We start from the raw sequence: 16,556 nt of genomic DNA on the forward strand, positions 1-16,556 counted from the left end.
GGAAATGTAAAGAGACTGAAGGTACATTCTTTCAGCTTTGGTGGACATGCCCAAGGATCAAGACCTTCTGGGAAATGATCTATAATGAAATAAAACAGGTATTTAAATATACTTTTCTGAAGAAACCAGAGGCCTTCCTCCTGGGCATGGTCGGCCAATTGGTGCCAAAGAAGGATAGAACTTTCTTTATGTACACTACAACAGCAGCAAGAATACTTATTGCAAAGTATTGGAAGACACAAGATCTACCCACCCGGGAAGAATGGCAGATGAAGGTGATGGACCTCATGGAATTGGCGAAAATGACTGGCAGAATCCGAGACCAGGGAGAAGAGTCGGTGGAAGAAGATTGGAAGAAATTTAAAGTTTATTTACAGAAATATTGTAAAATTAAGGAATGTTAGAAGGAGGCTGGAATGAAGCTATGTGGCTTTAGCAGAACTAGTATAAAGGATTAAGTAAAATTAGAATGTTAATGGAGGAAAGGAGGAAAGGTAAAGCTATATTACGTTAAGATAAATTAATGGATAAAAATTGGGAAAGATGGAAAGGATTTGCTGAAATAGCTAATTGAAGTAGAATACAAAAAAGGGAGGTGTGAGGAGGTCAAGGAAACAAGTAAATGAAAGTTAAGTTATGGAAGGTTCATTGTATTTTTTGTTTAATTGTTTCTATTTTTCTGTTTATTATTTGTTTTTTCTTTTGTCTTTTTTGTTGTATTGTTTAAAACTTCAATAAATATTATTTTTTTTAAAAAATCACCAAAGTCTTCAAAAACCTCAAAAAAGGCTACCACACCGCGTGCTATGAGTTGCTCCTCGAAGTCAAGTCGCAACCGCACCTCTTCAAGCAATGCACCCTGGGTATTAATGGTTTTAAGAAAAAGGAAACAGACTTGCAAGACGTTTTCATCTTGCGAAGCAAGCCCATAGGGTAATTCATCTTGTGAAGCAACTCAAAAAACGAAAAACTCTTTCGTCTTGTGAGGTACCACTGTAACCTGAAGCGTATGTAACCTGAGGTACCACTGTATATCATTTGGTTTGATTGGAACTTTTTAAATAAATATTATTTAAAAACAGAAAGAGAAAAGAAAGACAGATGATCACAGAATTACCTCCTGCAATGCAGGAATTTTTAACCCAACACGGGGCTCAAACCCACGACCCTGGGATTAAGAGCCTCATGATCTGAGATGAGGAATTATGCAGACAATTACGCAGACAATCCCCATGCATAGCTGTCAACTTTTCCCTTTTCTTGCGAGGAATCCTATTTGGAATAAGAGAATATCGCTTTTAAAAAATGGAAAAGTTGACAGCTATGTTCCCACGCTTAGACGAAATTAATGGCTTTTTAGGTCTCCTCCACTTGAATAGGAGTTCACTTTTTGAATAATAGGAATTATATGTCATTGGGGGGGTGGGCATCAGGATTTTAGAGATGCTTAGGTGGGGCATGGCCAAAAAAAGGTTGGGAACCACTGACTTAAAAAAAGAAAAGTCACTTGAGCCAGGGACAGTCCACATATATATTGGCCTATTCTGACCTGTTTTTCTTAAAACAGACTGCACAGAAAAAGCAATTTGGTTCCACAAAATTCATTTCAATTGCACAGATAGAAGATAACAGATAGAATTCTACAGGATGGGGTGCTGGCGTGTGAAAACGGTCCAGATCCAAGGATCTCCAGACGGCGCCATCCTGGCTTCCAGGCCTCTTCGCTTTGGTCACAAGTGGTTGAAAGCAAAATACACCTGGCTAATTTTGAACACTGTTGCAAACTGACCAGTGGCAGGGCAGAAAGGGTTCAGTATTACTAGGCTCACATTTGCGATCCAGTTCTCCACACCTGCTTCAAATTTACACACCTGCTGTTGTGATTCCGGGAGACTTTGCGGCTATTTCCCCCGCTTGGCCTCTTCGTCCAGCCGTCACCCTCTCTTTGTGAACTTTCTGGTGACTCACGAGCTTCTCCTTCCGAGCGAACCTCTGCCCGCAAACCGGACACCAGTGGCACTTCTGTCCCGTGTGGATCTTCTGATGCCAGAAGAGATTCAATCTCCGCGTGAAGCTACGTCCGCAGACTGTGCAGATGTAGAGCTCGGGCTCCGTGGGTGTTCTCTGGTTCTCAACGCCTTGCCACCAGGTCCCGCTCCTCCTGGAGAATGCGCTCCTCCTCTCCTGTGTCCCCACAGGTGGGACTGAGAGCTCAGGGAGCTGTTCACAAGCCTCCGCCGCCACGGATCTCTCCTGCCAGCTTTCGTCATGCTGTTCCGCTATACCTAGAACCCTGACGTTGACCTCCATCTCCTCTCTTCCCACATTGTTCTCGCTCGTCAGCTCATTGGTTCCTGGAACGGAGAGGGATTGGGGTAAGCAGGGGAAATGGGTGGGGGAAACCGCGCCCCAAATGTTGTTGTCATCTGTCTGTCTCGAGACAATGGAGTGCGTCTCCGGGGGTGAAGTAAAACGTTTCCGAGCACAATTCAAAGTGTTGGTGCTGACCTTTAAAGCCCTAAACAGCCACGGTCCAGTCTACCTGAAGGAGCGTCTCCACCCCCATCATTCTGCCCGGACACTGAGGTCCAGCGCCGAGGGCCTTCTGGCGGTTCCCTCACTGTGAGAGGCAAAGCTACAGGGAACCAGGCAGAGGGCCTTCTCGGTAGTGGCACCCGCCCTGTGGAACACCCGTCAGATATAAAGGAAATGCGTATCTGACTTTTAGAAGACATCTGAAGGCAGCCATGTTTAGGGAAGCTTTTAATGTTTGATGGACGATTGTATTTTAATATTTTGTTGGAAGCCACCCAGTGGCTGGGGAAACCCAGCCAGATGGGTGACGTATAAATAATAAATTATTATTATTATTACTGAAAGTCACATATTTGTTGTCTGGTTTGAGAAATTTGGGACAAAGTTGTGAAATCTGCAGTTGCACATTTTTAATGTTGTTAATGTTTGATGTTTTATCACATTATTATTAATATTAATATTCTGTTTGGAGCCGCCCAGATTGGCTGGGGAAACACAGCCAGATGGGCGGGGTATAAATAATAAATTATTATTATTACTTTGCACCAGCAGCACTGAAGTGACCCCCTCGGGGTGCAAGCCTGGGCAGTGTGTACGGGGGTCCGGAGCTGCCCAGAGAACAAGCCTCGCTGAGGATAGCAGAGCAATACTTTTGGCACCACACCAGCCTGACTGCAGAAGTGGCTGGAAGGAAGCATAGAAGGCGCCACCCAACCATCTTAGAGAATCCACTCTGGATTTGTGTAGGATTTACTCCATAGCCTTTTATTATCCTTGGTCTCATCTGCTGAAATCACTGGAGCCTGTCTTCGTATTCAGGAGAAGTCCCTGTTGGGATACTGCCAGGGAGATAAAGTCCATCTGAGCCCCCAAGCTCGTTGCCGGACGATCCATCGACCTCCCGTAGTCACGCAGTACCAGCAATTTAGCGACACGAAGCCTCAGGCTTGTGCACACTCTATCAGCAGAATTCACACAGCAAAAGTTGCACAGCAGGACAGCATATTTACAGTTTATTCAGCGTAGGTCAGAACAAAAGAAGACATGACCGTCTGCTCCGACTGCTCAGGCAAACAGCAGAAAAACGAAAGGAACAGACAACAGAAACATCCTGTGAGACAGGAAATGCGCAGGCTGTGACACAAACATCCTGCTCCCTTTTAAGGTGGAACGGAAATATCCTGAGTCCCTAACTCAACGAGGGTTTGAGACCCATCGGCTCCCCATACCTGGTTTAGCCAGCCAGTCGAATCCATTTCCTGGGATTGTGGCCGCTGTCACATGGTGACAGCTTCTAGGAGCAACAGGTGAGATTGAGCCGAGTGCAGGTAGGGAACAAAGGGGGGCAAACTACCCCAGATGGAGCCGGTTATCTAATGGAGCTCAACGCTGCTCATTTCAAGAGCTCTTGCTACGGGATTGCTCCCTTGATCTCTGCTGCTCCAATTGGCAGACTACTAGGAATGGTGGAAATTGCAAGGAGGCAGCTTTAGGCTCAATGTTTTCTGCTTGAAGGTGGAGCAGAAAGCTATGGTGGTGTGCAGGTGGGGCCCTCCTTCTCTGGAGGTCTAGATGCTGGGCTAGGATTTGTCAGGGATGCTGTGGCCGCATCCTGCATTACACAGGCAGGGGGTTAGACTGGATGGGCTCCGTGAGCTCCCACTCCCTGCTCTTATTCTGCCACTTGACAAAACCTTTCTACTGAAGCAAGCATTTTAAGGCAGCTTTTGCTTTTTGGATGAAGTTCCGTTGCTTCAATCAAACTAATTTCTAACCATTGCATAAATATATACAGTGGTACCTCTGGTTAAGTACTTAATTCGTTCCGGAGGTCCGTTCTTAACCTGAAACTGTTCTTAACCTGAAGCACCACTTTAGCTAATGGGGCCTCCTGCTGCTGCCACGCCGCCGGAGCACGATTTCTGTTCTTATGCTGAAGCAAAGTTCTTAACCTGAAGCACTATTTCTGGGTTAACGGAGTCTGTAACCTGAAGCATATGTAACCTGAGGTACCACTGTATACAGATTTTTAAAAATAGCTGGCACAATTGCATACAGTACAGTCATACCTCGGGTTGAAGTAGCTTCAAGTTACCGTATTTTTCGCACCATAACACTCACTTTTTTCCTCCTAGAAAGTAAGGGGAAATGTCTGTGCGTGTTATGGAGCGAATGCCTACGGATGGCGGGGGGATCTGCTGCAGCCGTGAGCAGAGGATCCATGGTTCCCCTTCCTTCCCTCCTCCGTGGCTCATTTTGAAACAGCAAAGCGGGAGAAGAGCCGCTGAGTGGGGAGGAGAGAGAGACAGAGAGCCTGCTTGCTTTAAAGGAGCAAAGCAGGAGAGGAGAGGAGCCGCTTACACGAGTGTAAGCAGCTCCTGTCCGGTTGGCTCCTTTAAAGCAAGCAGGCTCTCTGTCCCTCTCTGCTCCCCACTCGCTAAATAACAGCAAAGATTTTTCAAGCAGGCTCTCTGTCTCTCTCTCCTCCCCACTCCTCTTGTAAGAGCCTTCTCCTCTTATACCCCTCTTCTGCATTATTAACAGCATCCTTCTCCACCCACCCCACGCGTGTTCCTTGTCCTTTGAGTGCTTTTCCTTCCCTCCCCACTTAAAACATGGTTACAAAGCACAGATCCACACGGATCCTCAGGATTTTTGCACTGGGTCACCCCAAATTCACCATCAGATCACATAGCATGTCCATGGCTACAGCTTGCACCAAAAAAATCACGCACCCACTGTTGCCTGGGGCTGCAGTGGTGCAAAAACGTGGTTACAAAGCACAGATCCACATGGATCCTCAGGATTTTTGCATTGGGCTACCCCAAACTCACCGTCAGATCACATGTCTGTGGCCACAGCATGAACCACAAAAATCATACATCCACTGTTTTGTTTAGAATATTTTTTTTTCTTGTTTTCCTCCTCTAAAAATTATGTGCGTGTTATGGTTGGGAGCGTGTTATAGAGCGAAAAATACGGGTAAGTATTTTTGGGTTGCGCTCTGCGGCGACCCGGAAGTAACGGAGGTGTTACTTCCGGGTTTTGCCGCTCGCGCATGCGCAGACGCTCAAAATGACATCACGCGCATGTGCAGAAGCGACGAAACGCAACCCGCGCATGCGCGTCTTACATTTACTTCAGGATGTGAATGGGACTCCAAAATGGATCCTGTTCGTATCCAGAGGTACCACTGTATATGAAAACCAGTCGTAAGGTAAGGAACGGCACCCACTGCCTCAGCATTGGAAATAGAGGGAGCTATTACATACCTAGAAAGCCAGCATCCTGGCTGCTCTCTTGCTTCATCTCCTTGCAGAATTCTGGAGCAGCCTCATCCCCTTCAGAGAGGCTCACAACCACTTCTGCCAAAGTTCCTAGAGCCTAGAACAGAGTGGAAAGAGAGTAGAGGCGAGGAGCTCAAAGGATGTGTTCCAGGATCTCGTTCCTCCATCCATGTACTATTGCTGATTCTGCATCCTGCCAAACCTTTTAGGAGAGAGGTGGGGAGCCTTCCATGCCTGGTGGGCCTGATCTTTAACTGCCCATGCCGGGCAGGCGAAACCTGGAGGGTCAATCCCCTGCCATCACTGTGCACAGCCCCACACCGCTCTTTTAACCTCAAAAATCCAGAAGCCTAACAGCCCTGCATGGCTCTTTGCAAAAGGGCTTTTAAACAGCCCTGTGTGAATTTTTGAACCTCCCATTTTCAATGGCTCAAAAAGTAGCACAGGGACGGAGGAGCGTTTTCCACGGAAATGAGAATAACCCCCTCCATTCTAACACACGTCCTACCACCCATCATGGGAGCACTTCTTGCTCCAGCAAATGAACAATTGGGTGTTTGCCTTAAAGTTTCCAATTGTTCCTTTGAAGCCCCTCCATTATACATGGCATCAAGTAGAGGGTGGGTGGGTTTGGCTCGCCCAAAATGGCCTTGCAGGCCAAATGGGGATGACCAGTGGTTCCCCAGCTCCTTTGCCTCACCTGTCCTCCCCATCCTTCAGCCTTTTGCTGTCTCATCAGGAAATCCTCAGCCAGGACCACAGCCTGGAAGCAGGTTGCCGGACTCCCATCTCGGACCCAGCTCTGCATTGCCGGTGGCAAGACCGCCAAGAACTGCTCCAGGATCACCAGCTCCAGCATCTGCTCCTTGGTGCGCCTCTCTGGCTTCAGCCACTCACGGCACAGCGCATGCAGTCGGTTGCAGGCCTCTCGGGGCCCCTCAGCCTCCTGGTAGCAGAAAAGCCGGAAGCGCTGGCGCTCTGTCTCTGTCACAGCGGCACCCTTGCTTGAGATCTCTTTGCCCACTTTGACGCCGTCTCCCCTTTCACCAGAGTCCAGATCAGCTGAGGTTTGGGGAGCTCCTCCTTTGAGGCCTGGCGAAAGACCGGTTGCCACCTCTCCGCAAGGTCCCAAATCATCTACCGTTTCGGAAGGGACCAGGGAGGATTTGGTCACTTCCCAGCGCATGGTCTTTGGAGACTCTGGGCTCTCCCGGTCAGGGCTGTGCACCGCCTTCAGGAACTCCTGCCATTGGACTTCCCAGCTGTGGGCCAATCCCTCCTCAGCTTCCAGCCGCCCTGGTCTCGGCATGGCCCAGCTCGCAAACTCTCCAATCGTCCCAACCTGGGCAATGCAGGGAGTCTTTGCTTCTCTCTTCATTGCTTCCAGATCCCCAGGATTGACCATGTCCACCTCAGCTGCTGCCCATTCTCCTGACATCTTTACCGCAGACAAATCTTGAAAACAGTTCCTAAGCGAATAATAATTATTTTTTTTAAAAAAGGAAAAAACTGAAGGCAAGAAGCAAGCAAGGGATGCCTAGGCTTTGTGCTGGACTTCGTCCATTTCAGCTGGCCGATCTAGAAAGAAAAAGGTGTGCAGAAAAATTAGGGGTTTGCACAGGAGCTACTAATAGTTTGCTCCTCTTGCAAACTTTACTTCTCCCTAAAGGAAAACAACAACAACAACAACAACAACAACAACAACAACAACAACAACAATAATGATTTATACCCCGCCCTCCCCAGCCAAGACCGGGCTCAGGGCAGCTAACAACCAATAATTAAAAACAAGTTGCCTAAAATACAATTTAAAAAACAAGATTAAAATATATTAAAACATTAGGATGCAGCCCCTTCAGAGGAGGAGAAAGGAAAAAGAAAGAGGGGGAGGGAATCAAACTGATTCTAAGCCAAAGGCCAGGTGGAACAGCTCTGTCTTACAGGCCCTGTGGAAAAAAATCAGATCCCGCAGGCCTCTGGTCTCATGAGGCAGAGCGTTCCACCAGGCCAGAGCCAGTGTTGAGAAGGCCCTGGCTCTGGTTGAGGCTAATCTGACTTCCTTAGGAAGTTGAACTGTGAATCTGATCACATGCTTTCTGAACTATCCCCCTGAAGAATCCTGAAAACTATAGTGTGTTAAGGGTGCTGGGAACTTTACTTCTCTGGGGTGGGGTATACTAAGTTGCCACAATTCTTTGACGGGGTGTGTGTGTTATTTTAAAGGTATGGTGCGCATGCAGCCACTGAATCACAGCTGGTAAGGCAATCTTCCTGCTCCTCTTGTAAAGAACTGGAGGAGGCTGGAGTTAATAGATACTTAGATCCATAAAAGCCCACCTAGTAAATTCAGAGCAGAGGTAGCATTCGAACTCGGGACCTTCCGGGATTCCACCCCCATCCCCACGTGCCCTCCTAGTTCATCACCTCCGATTCACAGGCTGTTAAACCTGTTTAAAATAAAATAAAAATAAAAGACAAACACCCCCGACAGAAGCTGGGATTAGCAGCTTCTTGCAAACAAATGGTGTGTGTCTAAACGCTGAATTAAATAAATAAGTTACAGATAGGTAGCCGTGTTGGTCTGCCATAGTCAAAACAAAAAAATTTTTTCCTTCCAGTAGCACCTTAAAGACCAACTAAATGGGAGTGCCTGATCACCTCATCTGTCTCCTGAGAAATCTCTATGTGGGACAAGAAGCTAAAGTTAGAACTGGATATGGAACAACTGATTGGTTCAAAATTGGAAAAGGAGTACGACAAGGCTGTATTTTGTCTCCCTGCTTATTTAACTTATATGCAGAATTCATCATGCGAAAGGCTGGGCTGCATGAATCCCTAGCCGGAATTAAGATTGCCGGAAGAAATATCAACAACCTCAGATATGCAGATGACACAACCTTGATGGCAGAAAGTGAGGAGGAATTAAAGAACCTTTTAATGAGGGTGAAAGAGGAGAGCGCAAAATATGGTCTGAAGCTCAACATCAAAAAAACGAAGATCATGGCCACTGGTCCCATCACCTCCTGGCAAATAGAAGGGGAAGAAATGGAGGCAGTGAGAGATTTTACTTTCTTGGGCTCCATGATCACTGCAGATGGTGACAGCAGTCACGAAATTAAAAGACGCCTGCTTCTTGGGAGAAGGGCAATGACAGGCCTAGACAGCATCTTGAGAAGTAGAGACATCACCTTGCCAACAAAGGTCCGTATATTTAAAGCCATGCTTTTCCCAGTAGTGATGTATGGAAGTGAGAGCTGGACCATAAAGAAGGCTGATCGCCGAAGAATTGATGCTTTTGAATTATGGTGCTGGAGGAGACTCTTGAGAGTCCCATGGACTGCAAGAAGATCAAACCTCTCCATTCTGAAGGAAATCAGCCCTGAGTGCTCACTGGAAGGACAGATTGTGAAGCTGAGGCTCCAGTACTTTGGCCAACTCATGAGAAGAGAAGACTCCCTGGAAAAGACCCTGATGTTGGGAAAGATGGAGGGCCCAAGGAGAAGGGGGCGACAGAGGACAAGATGGTTGGATAGTGTTTTTGAGGTTACCAGCATGAGTTTGACCAAACTGCGGGAGGCAGTGGAGGACAGAGGTGCCTGGCGTGCTCTGGTCCATGGGGTCACGAAGAGACGGACACGACTAAACGACTAAACAACAACAACAACAAGTTAGTTCTTGGTATGAGCTTTCGTGTGCATGCACACTTCTTCAGATACACTGAAACAGAAGTTGCCAGATCCTTCTCATACCAAGAACTAACTTAGTTGGTCTTTAAGGTGCTACTGGAAGGAAAAAAAATTTAAATAAATAAGTAAGTCTTACAAATTCCACCCGCTTTTTCGCTCCAAGAACACAAAACACACACACATCCCAAGATATTTCCCCTCCGGCTTCTCAATACCTGCTCACCTTCTCCTTCCACAAAATCTGATTTCCCTGCAAAGGAGCCTCTTCTTTGCACTTACTCGCTTCCCACGTGGCTGATGCCGACCAAAACAATGATGAAGAAACAGTCCATGCGGCAGGGAAAGGGGCGGAGCCTGCGGGGGGCGTGTCACGTCTGCGCGCGCGCGCCCGGAACCTGGGAGGACCGGTGACGTACTTGCAAAAATCATCAGCCCCGCCCACCCAACCCCGCGCGGCCTCTCTAGGAATCCAAGGCTCTCGCAGCTTAACCCCTGGGTGCCCGGAACGTGAGCTACGCTTTGCGGAAACGAGGGGGGGGTGGATTTTCCGCCCCCTTTCCTGCAAGGCGAGGGGCGGAGATCTAAAACAGGAGTGGAATTTTTTTTTTGGGGGGGGGGTTACTGCAGCCCTCCATGTTGGCCAATGGGGGTGGGGTAGTGGGACCTGGAGATCTGCAACGTCTGGAATCAAAGCCCCATCAAGAGTTGCTAAATGGTCAGAAGACTTAAATCTAGGAAAAGCTGCTTTCGGCAGCTGGCGCCAAGAGGAGAAATATTTGGAATTGTTTGCATGAAGTGCATGTGCAGCGGGCTCTGTCGGAACCCATTCCCTTCCCCCTCCAGCTCCCCCCCCCCTTTAAGTTTTGAATGTACAGTATTTATTTTCACTGCAAAAAAATGAATGTAAAAAAAAATTGTAAAAATAAAAACCACATCTGGAGAGCTACAAGTTCCCCCATCCCTGTGATCAAGGGACTTGATCTATTCCCCTATGAGGATTATATTATTATTATTATTATTATTATTATTATTATCTGTAGGGTTAGAAGGGACCGCTATGGTCAGCTAGTCCAGCCCCATGCAATGCAGGAATTGCAGCAAAATGATCCCTAGCAGATGCCCTGTTTAGGGAAGTTTTGAATGTTTGATGTTTTATTGTGGACGGGGTATAAGTAATAAATTTAATAATAATGATGATGATGTTGCTTTTGTTGTTTATTAAGTTTATAAACCACCCTTCATGAAAAGATCTCAGGGCGGTTCACAGAATAAAATGCAATGTAAAAACACAGGTAAATAATTAAAACGAAAACAGCAAAACAGTAAACCCTCCCCCTTCCCACATTTAAAAGGCTGTAGAATATTAATATTCTTACCCTATTGTTTTTACAAAACGTCTTGATCCCACTGAGGTCACAGTTGTTACCGGAAAAATCCGAGGGCTCCCTTGGACAAAAACAAAGACACTAACCAGGATAAATTGGAGCAAAACAGCAGCCTGTAGGCTTGGCCTTTATTGAACTGTTGCAACAGGGTATTCCCCTCACTTGCAGGCGAGAGGAAAGACACAGAAAAATGGTGTGCAAGGTCTTATAAAAACTTTCGAAATTCCCATCCTCTAGGTCAAGCCCACCCCCAGAAACATCATGCATACATTACAGAAAGGAGGGGTTGAGGGAGGAGTTGGTGGTAACCTGAGTGTCTTGTCACCTGGCTGGTTCCCTTCTCCCCCCCCCCCCAGTCATTTTCTGAAGACAAAAGGTAGTCACAGTTTCCTACCCCCTGAGGGAAGATCTGATCATTGTCCTTTGTTCCACTCCATGCTGAATCCACTCCCATATGGAAGGTCTTTGTGATCTTGATGGTCTTCTGTCTAGGACCATCAGGGTTGGCATAGCAACTGGGCAGGGCTCTTGTGGATTTGCTGGGATGATGAAGGGATTATGGGGCCCTGTATCAAACATTCCCCATTTTGTAGCCTTTCCTTCATGGAGTAAAATAAAAGTGGAACAGTGCAAATCCGATGTATGGTTGATTTTTCTATAAATTTATCACAGAAGCGTGGCATATGTAGTGTGTGAGTGTGTGTGAAGTTTGTACAAACTGACTGATTGGGGTGGGGGATTCCTGCTACACAGTCATCAATGCCATGATTTAAAGCATACTTTAATAGTCATGGAGAATCCTGGGAACTGCAATTTGTTGAAGGTGCTAGGAATTGTTTCTTTGTGAAGCCAGCAGACCATTTAATGATTTATCAATTATATTCTCATTATGACTTTAGTTTCTTACACAGTATTTTATTGCATTGCAATTTTGAATTCAAAAATCCTAATACAAGACAAGAAATAAAGGGATAAAAGTAGAATTAAAAACCTGTAGGAATATTTAATACAATGCTGGAGACTGCCTAAAGGAAGCTTGTGGCTTGCACTATGGGACGCGGGTGGCGCTGTGGGTTAAACCACAGAGCCTAGGACTTGCCAATCAGAAGGTCGGCAGTTCAAATCCCCGCGACGGGGTGAGCTCCCGTTGTTCGGTCCCTGCTCCTGCCAACCTAGCAGTTCGAAAGCAACTCAAAGTGCAAGTAGATAAATAGGTACCGCTCCAGAGGGAAGGTAAATGGCGTTTCCGTGTGCTGCTCTGGTTTGCCAGAAGCGGCTTAGTCATGCTGGCCACATGACCCGGAAGCTGTACGCCGGCTCCCTCGGCCAGTAAAGCGAGATGAGCGCCGCAACCCCAGAGTCGGCCATGACTGGACCTAATGGTCAGGGGTCCCTTTACCTTTTACTTCTGAGTAGACATGGTTAGGCTTGCACACTGCAAGCATGCGCAGTGGGCGAGGAATTGAACCCCTGTGGACAATGGAAACCCAGAGGCGGGGAATGGAATGGATATCTTGGAACAATGGGTGCGGTATAAATAATAAAATTATTATTATTATTATTATTATTCTTAGATGCCTGACACCCTGAGCAGGAGCAGTCCACGCACGGCCACATTCTGTCTCCATTATAATCACATCTCTGGGCGTGTTTTAATAATAAGCCCTCTTGGGAGCTAAAGAGGATAAAATCAAACCTCTGGAGATCTGGAACCCAATTAGGAGGCTGATGTTACGTTTCACTGTTTATTTCATGAGAATTTCACAGGCTGTCTCTCCTACATAGAAATCCCTCAAGGTGTTTCGCACCTTCCCAGGCAGAGAGAGAGAGAAAACACTAGCAAACATTGTGACAGAAAACTTCTGATAAGATCCAAGTGAAGCAATTTGTGAACACTTTCCAGTAAGTCATTTTCATGTGCCTCCTAATGCATTCTTTTTTTTAACAAGCACTCCATAAATTAAGCAATTTTGCTTCAGGCTGCAATCAGCCCCATTGAACTCAGTGAGACTTACATCTCTGTAAACCTGCCCTGTAAATTGTAATCTCTGCGCCATAACTGTTTGAAAGCACAACACCAACAATATACGGATGGCTATTTATCCATCTGCTTTCACCATGGACAAAGACGTGAAATTTACTGCAGGGTGGCACTGTGAAGATCTGCACCATCCATTTAAAGCACATGGCTTTCCCAACAGAATTGTGGGAACTGTAGTTCCCCACCACCAGGGAGCTACAATTCCCTGCACCTTTAACAAGCTACAAAGGACGCGGGTGGCGCTGTGGGTTAAACCACAGAGCCTAGGACTTGCCGATCAGAAGGTCGGCGGTTCGAATCCCCGCGACGGGGTGAGCTCCCGTTGCTCGGTCCCTGCTCCTGCCAACCTAGCAGTTCGAAAGCACATCAAAGTGCAAGTAGATATATAGGTACCGCTCTGGCGGGAAGGTAAACGGCATTTCCGTGCGCTGCTCTGGTTCGCCAGAAGCGGCTTAGTCATGCTGGCCACATGACCCGGAAGCTGTCTGCGGACAAACGCCTGCTCCCTCGGCCTATAGAGCGAGATGAGCGCACAACCCCAGAGTCGGTCACGACTGGACCTAATGGTCAGGGGTCCCTTTACCTTTACCTTAACAAGCTACAGTTTGAGGGATCATTTGGGGGAAGTGATGTGCTCTAAATGTGCGTCGGTTGTGCTTTAAATGGGTGGCGCGGCTCTGCCCAGTATATAACATACCCTTCCCCAACCAGGTGCCTCCCCCGATGTTTTGAACTACGACTCCCACCGGCGCCAGCCGCAAGAATCAAAACATCTGGAAGTCCACCAAGAACAGGAAAGACTAACCCCAGAGGGGATTTTTGGAAAGCTGCCCTAACTTGTCCTCAAAGGGAACACACGAAGTTTGCTTCACACCAAGTCAGCTAGCCGATCTAGTGATATCTTTAAAGGGACAGTTCTTTTACTGCTTGAAAGGTGTACAATTTTGCAAGGTATGGTTAAAAATTATTTCCCAGCCTATATTATTTTTTACATAAATTGCAAACCGCTTTAATTATTGTAGTAGAAAAGCGGGATGCAGATAATAAACTAACTAAAGTATTACTTTGATACAAAATACTATTTTATTCTTTAAAAAAAATGCTCCAAGGCTTATTGTTGCACCCGAGATACTTCTTTAAGGGGCGACGCTGGGGGTGGGGGACTGAACTGCCTGCCTGCCTGCATACATTTCATACACGAGTTAAACTTTAATAAAAAATTCTACACAGCACCCTCGCTACCCAAAAGACTAGGGCTGCAATCCTAGAACTACTTAAGGGGAGTAATGGTCAGTGGCTGTGGTGGGGCGGAAGGAAGGGAGCCCAACAGCAGGTGGCGCCAGAGCCAACGAGAGAATCATAGAGTTGGACTAGGTGGAGCCAACTAATTCTGCTTTTGTCCCCACCCTCCTGCTGAGTTCTACAAGGGCAGAAACGGACTGAGGGCTGCGTGGGACACTCCTCTGAGCTATCTGTAAGATGGCAGTGTTCTCCTTGCAGAGCAGGGAGAATAGGGGGAAACTAGAACTAGGCTGGCTCTGCCTGTCGTCGGCTCTCCGCCTCCCAGCCTTCTGCCCTGCCAGACCCAATAAGCAGCTGCCCTAATGAATCAACCACCCACTGCTACGTACACCCAGAGGTGAGCCCCACCTGCGAGGCTCAAAGCCCCAGTTACCAAAACTTTGCAGCGGAGACATATTCCGACGTCAGGTTACTAAAACACACAGAAACTATATAGGACTAGTTGCATGTTGCAAGTTGTCCATGACCAGTTAACGCAGAGAAAACTGTCACCATATTCCTCGTGCCCCATCCATTCCGAATATAGAGAAATCATTGATGGGGGTGGAGGATGGAATTGCAACAAGTTCTTCATAGCCCAAAGAGCTATATTCCCTCTGCGCATCCCCAGATGTCCACCAACCAACATTTATTGGCACAGCAGCAACCTAACCATATACAGAGGTGGATGTCTAGCAACCGAAAAGCTTCGGTGTTAATTATCGCTGCAGTTCCCATACTGGGCATCAGGGTACGCTAGTGAGCAGGGGCAGGACTCGCAAGCGATTTGCTGCAGAGGTTTTCCCTCTTTCCGATCGGCCTCCACGAGACGGCAACAAATGCTGCCCATCCGGACGCTAAGCGCGATTGCTCAAATCACCTCCGATATAGCGGCACAGTCAAATTCCCTCAGAGGAGTGTGCCTGTTGTGACTCTGCTTGAGTACACTGGCCTGGGATTTTTCTCTTTCCAAGAAAGAGGCATGTCCAGTCCCAAAAAGTAAGGAGCGGATCCTGAACGGGCGGGGATTCTTACACCTAAACAAACTACGCTAAGACTGCAGTCTGCTCTTGTATCTTAGTCCGGGAGGCTGGAGGGGACGTGCGCCTCAGCTCTCGGACGGCTGAGAGACGTAGGACGAGGGTTTCTCCCCCTTGTGCTTCCTCACAATGTGCTTGATCACGTGTGCCCGCTGGCTGAAGCTCTTGCGGCAGACCAGGCAGGTGTACGGCTTCTCTCCCGTGTGCATCCTCTGGTGCACCTGGAGGCCCGACGAGTGCCGGAAGCTCTTCCCGCAGTCGGAACACTGGTACGGCTTCTCCTCGGTGTGGATAACCTCGTGGGTGAGCAGGCTGGTCTTCTGGTTGAAGCTCTTCCCGCAGTAGGAACACTTGTAGGGCTTCTCCCCCGTGTGGATCCTCTGGTGCCGGTTGACGCTCGACTGGGTGGCGAAGACCTTGCCGCACACGGGGCAGGGGCTCATCCGCTTCCCCTTGTACAGCTTCGCCGGGGTCTTGATGAAGCAAAGGTCGCCGCCCGGAACGATCACCGACTCGATCGTCCCCACGGACACGTCCTTCCCCAGATCGATCTCGGGTTCGTTCTGGTGCTCGGGGATGTTCTCCTCCTTCTCGGGGCCTGGCGCGTCCGAGGGCTGCGCCTGGATCTCCTTCCCTTGCTCGTTCAGCAGCCGCCAGCTCATCACGCTGCCCGTCTGCCGGAGGTTCTTCTTGCACGACAAGCACTTGTAGACCTTCTCCCCCGTGGGATCCACCTGGTAGGGGGCAATGCCCCATTTCGGCTTGAAGCTCTCCCCGCACTCCGAGCACTGGTAGGACTTCTCTTCGGTGTGGACGGCCTCGTGAGCCATCAGGTTGGTCCTGCGGTTGAAGCCCTTCCCGCAGTCGAGGCATCTGTAGGGCTTCTCTCCCGAGTGGATTATCAGGTGTCGGTTGAGGCTCGATTTGCGAGTGAACGCTCTCTCGCAAACGGGGCACACGTGTCTGCCCATGCCCTCCTGCAAGCTCTGGGGCCCCGTGATCTTCCAGACTTGGATTTCGTTTGCCATGTGCCCCTCTGCTCCACCCAGATCGCCAAAGCTCCCTTCTTCCATCTCACATTCTTCCTCTTCCATATCGGACTCCGATTCTTCGGCGGACACAAGCCGCGCTTCCTTTCCGCTTTCATCCAACAATATTTCACGTCCTGGAGCAGAAGAGAACAGCGTTTTATTGCGGCAGTCCACGTCAGAACGGAACACCGTGCAAGCCGGCACAAACTTCTATAAAGGTGCAGAAACTGCAATAGAACTTAGTACATGGAAATGAATTGCGTATAGAGC

The 16,556-nt window shown here is 48.1% G+C and overlaps 2 protein-coding genes across 3 annotated transcripts; both read right to left on the reverse strand.

Moving 5' to 3' along the window:
- Nucleotides 1-1,504: 1,504 nt before the first annotated feature.
- On the reverse strand, nucleotides 1,505-9,872 carry LOC128409272 (zinc finger protein 263-like). 2 transcript variants are annotated; one of them, XM_053379616.1, is made up of 4 exons: nucleotides 9,724-9,872; nucleotides 6,523-7,291; nucleotides 5,808-5,919; nucleotides 1,505-2,354 (listed from the first exon to the last, which is right to left on the reverse strand). In XM_053379616.1, the coding sequence occupies exons 2-4, from the start codon at nucleotides 7,258-7,260 to the stop codon at nucleotides 1,864-1,866; spliced, it is 1,341 nt and encodes a 446-aa protein (XP_053235591.1). In that variant the 5' UTR covers nucleotides 7,261-7,291; nucleotides 9,724-9,872; the 3' UTR covers nucleotides 1,505-1,863. The 2 variants fall into 2 exon arrangements, with proteins under 2 accessions (XP_053235591.1, XP_053235590.1); XM_053379615.1 differs by having other exon boundaries at nucleotides 1,506-2,354; nucleotides 9,732-9,872.
- A 5,451-nt stretch (nucleotides 9,873-15,323) lies between these two features.
- Nucleotides 15,324-16,349, reverse strand: LOC128408800 (zinc finger protein 135-like). Its single transcript, XM_053378821.1, has 2 exons — nucleotides 15,672-16,349; nucleotides 15,324-15,587 (listed from the first exon to the last, which is right to left on the reverse strand). The coding sequence occupies exons 1-2, from the start codon at nucleotides 16,347-16,349 to the stop codon at nucleotides 15,324-15,326; spliced, it is 942 nt and encodes a 313-aa protein (XP_053234796.1).
- Between the last annotated feature and the right edge of the window lie 207 nt (nucleotides 16,350-16,556).

This window comes from Podarcis raffonei, chromosome 2 (genome assembly GCF_027172205.1).
Source record: "Podarcis raffonei isolate rPodRaf1 chromosome 2, rPodRaf1.pri, whole genome shotgun sequence".
Taxonomy (NCBI): domain Eukaryota; kingdom Metazoa; phylum Chordata; class Lepidosauria; order Squamata; family Lacertidae; genus Podarcis; species Podarcis raffonei.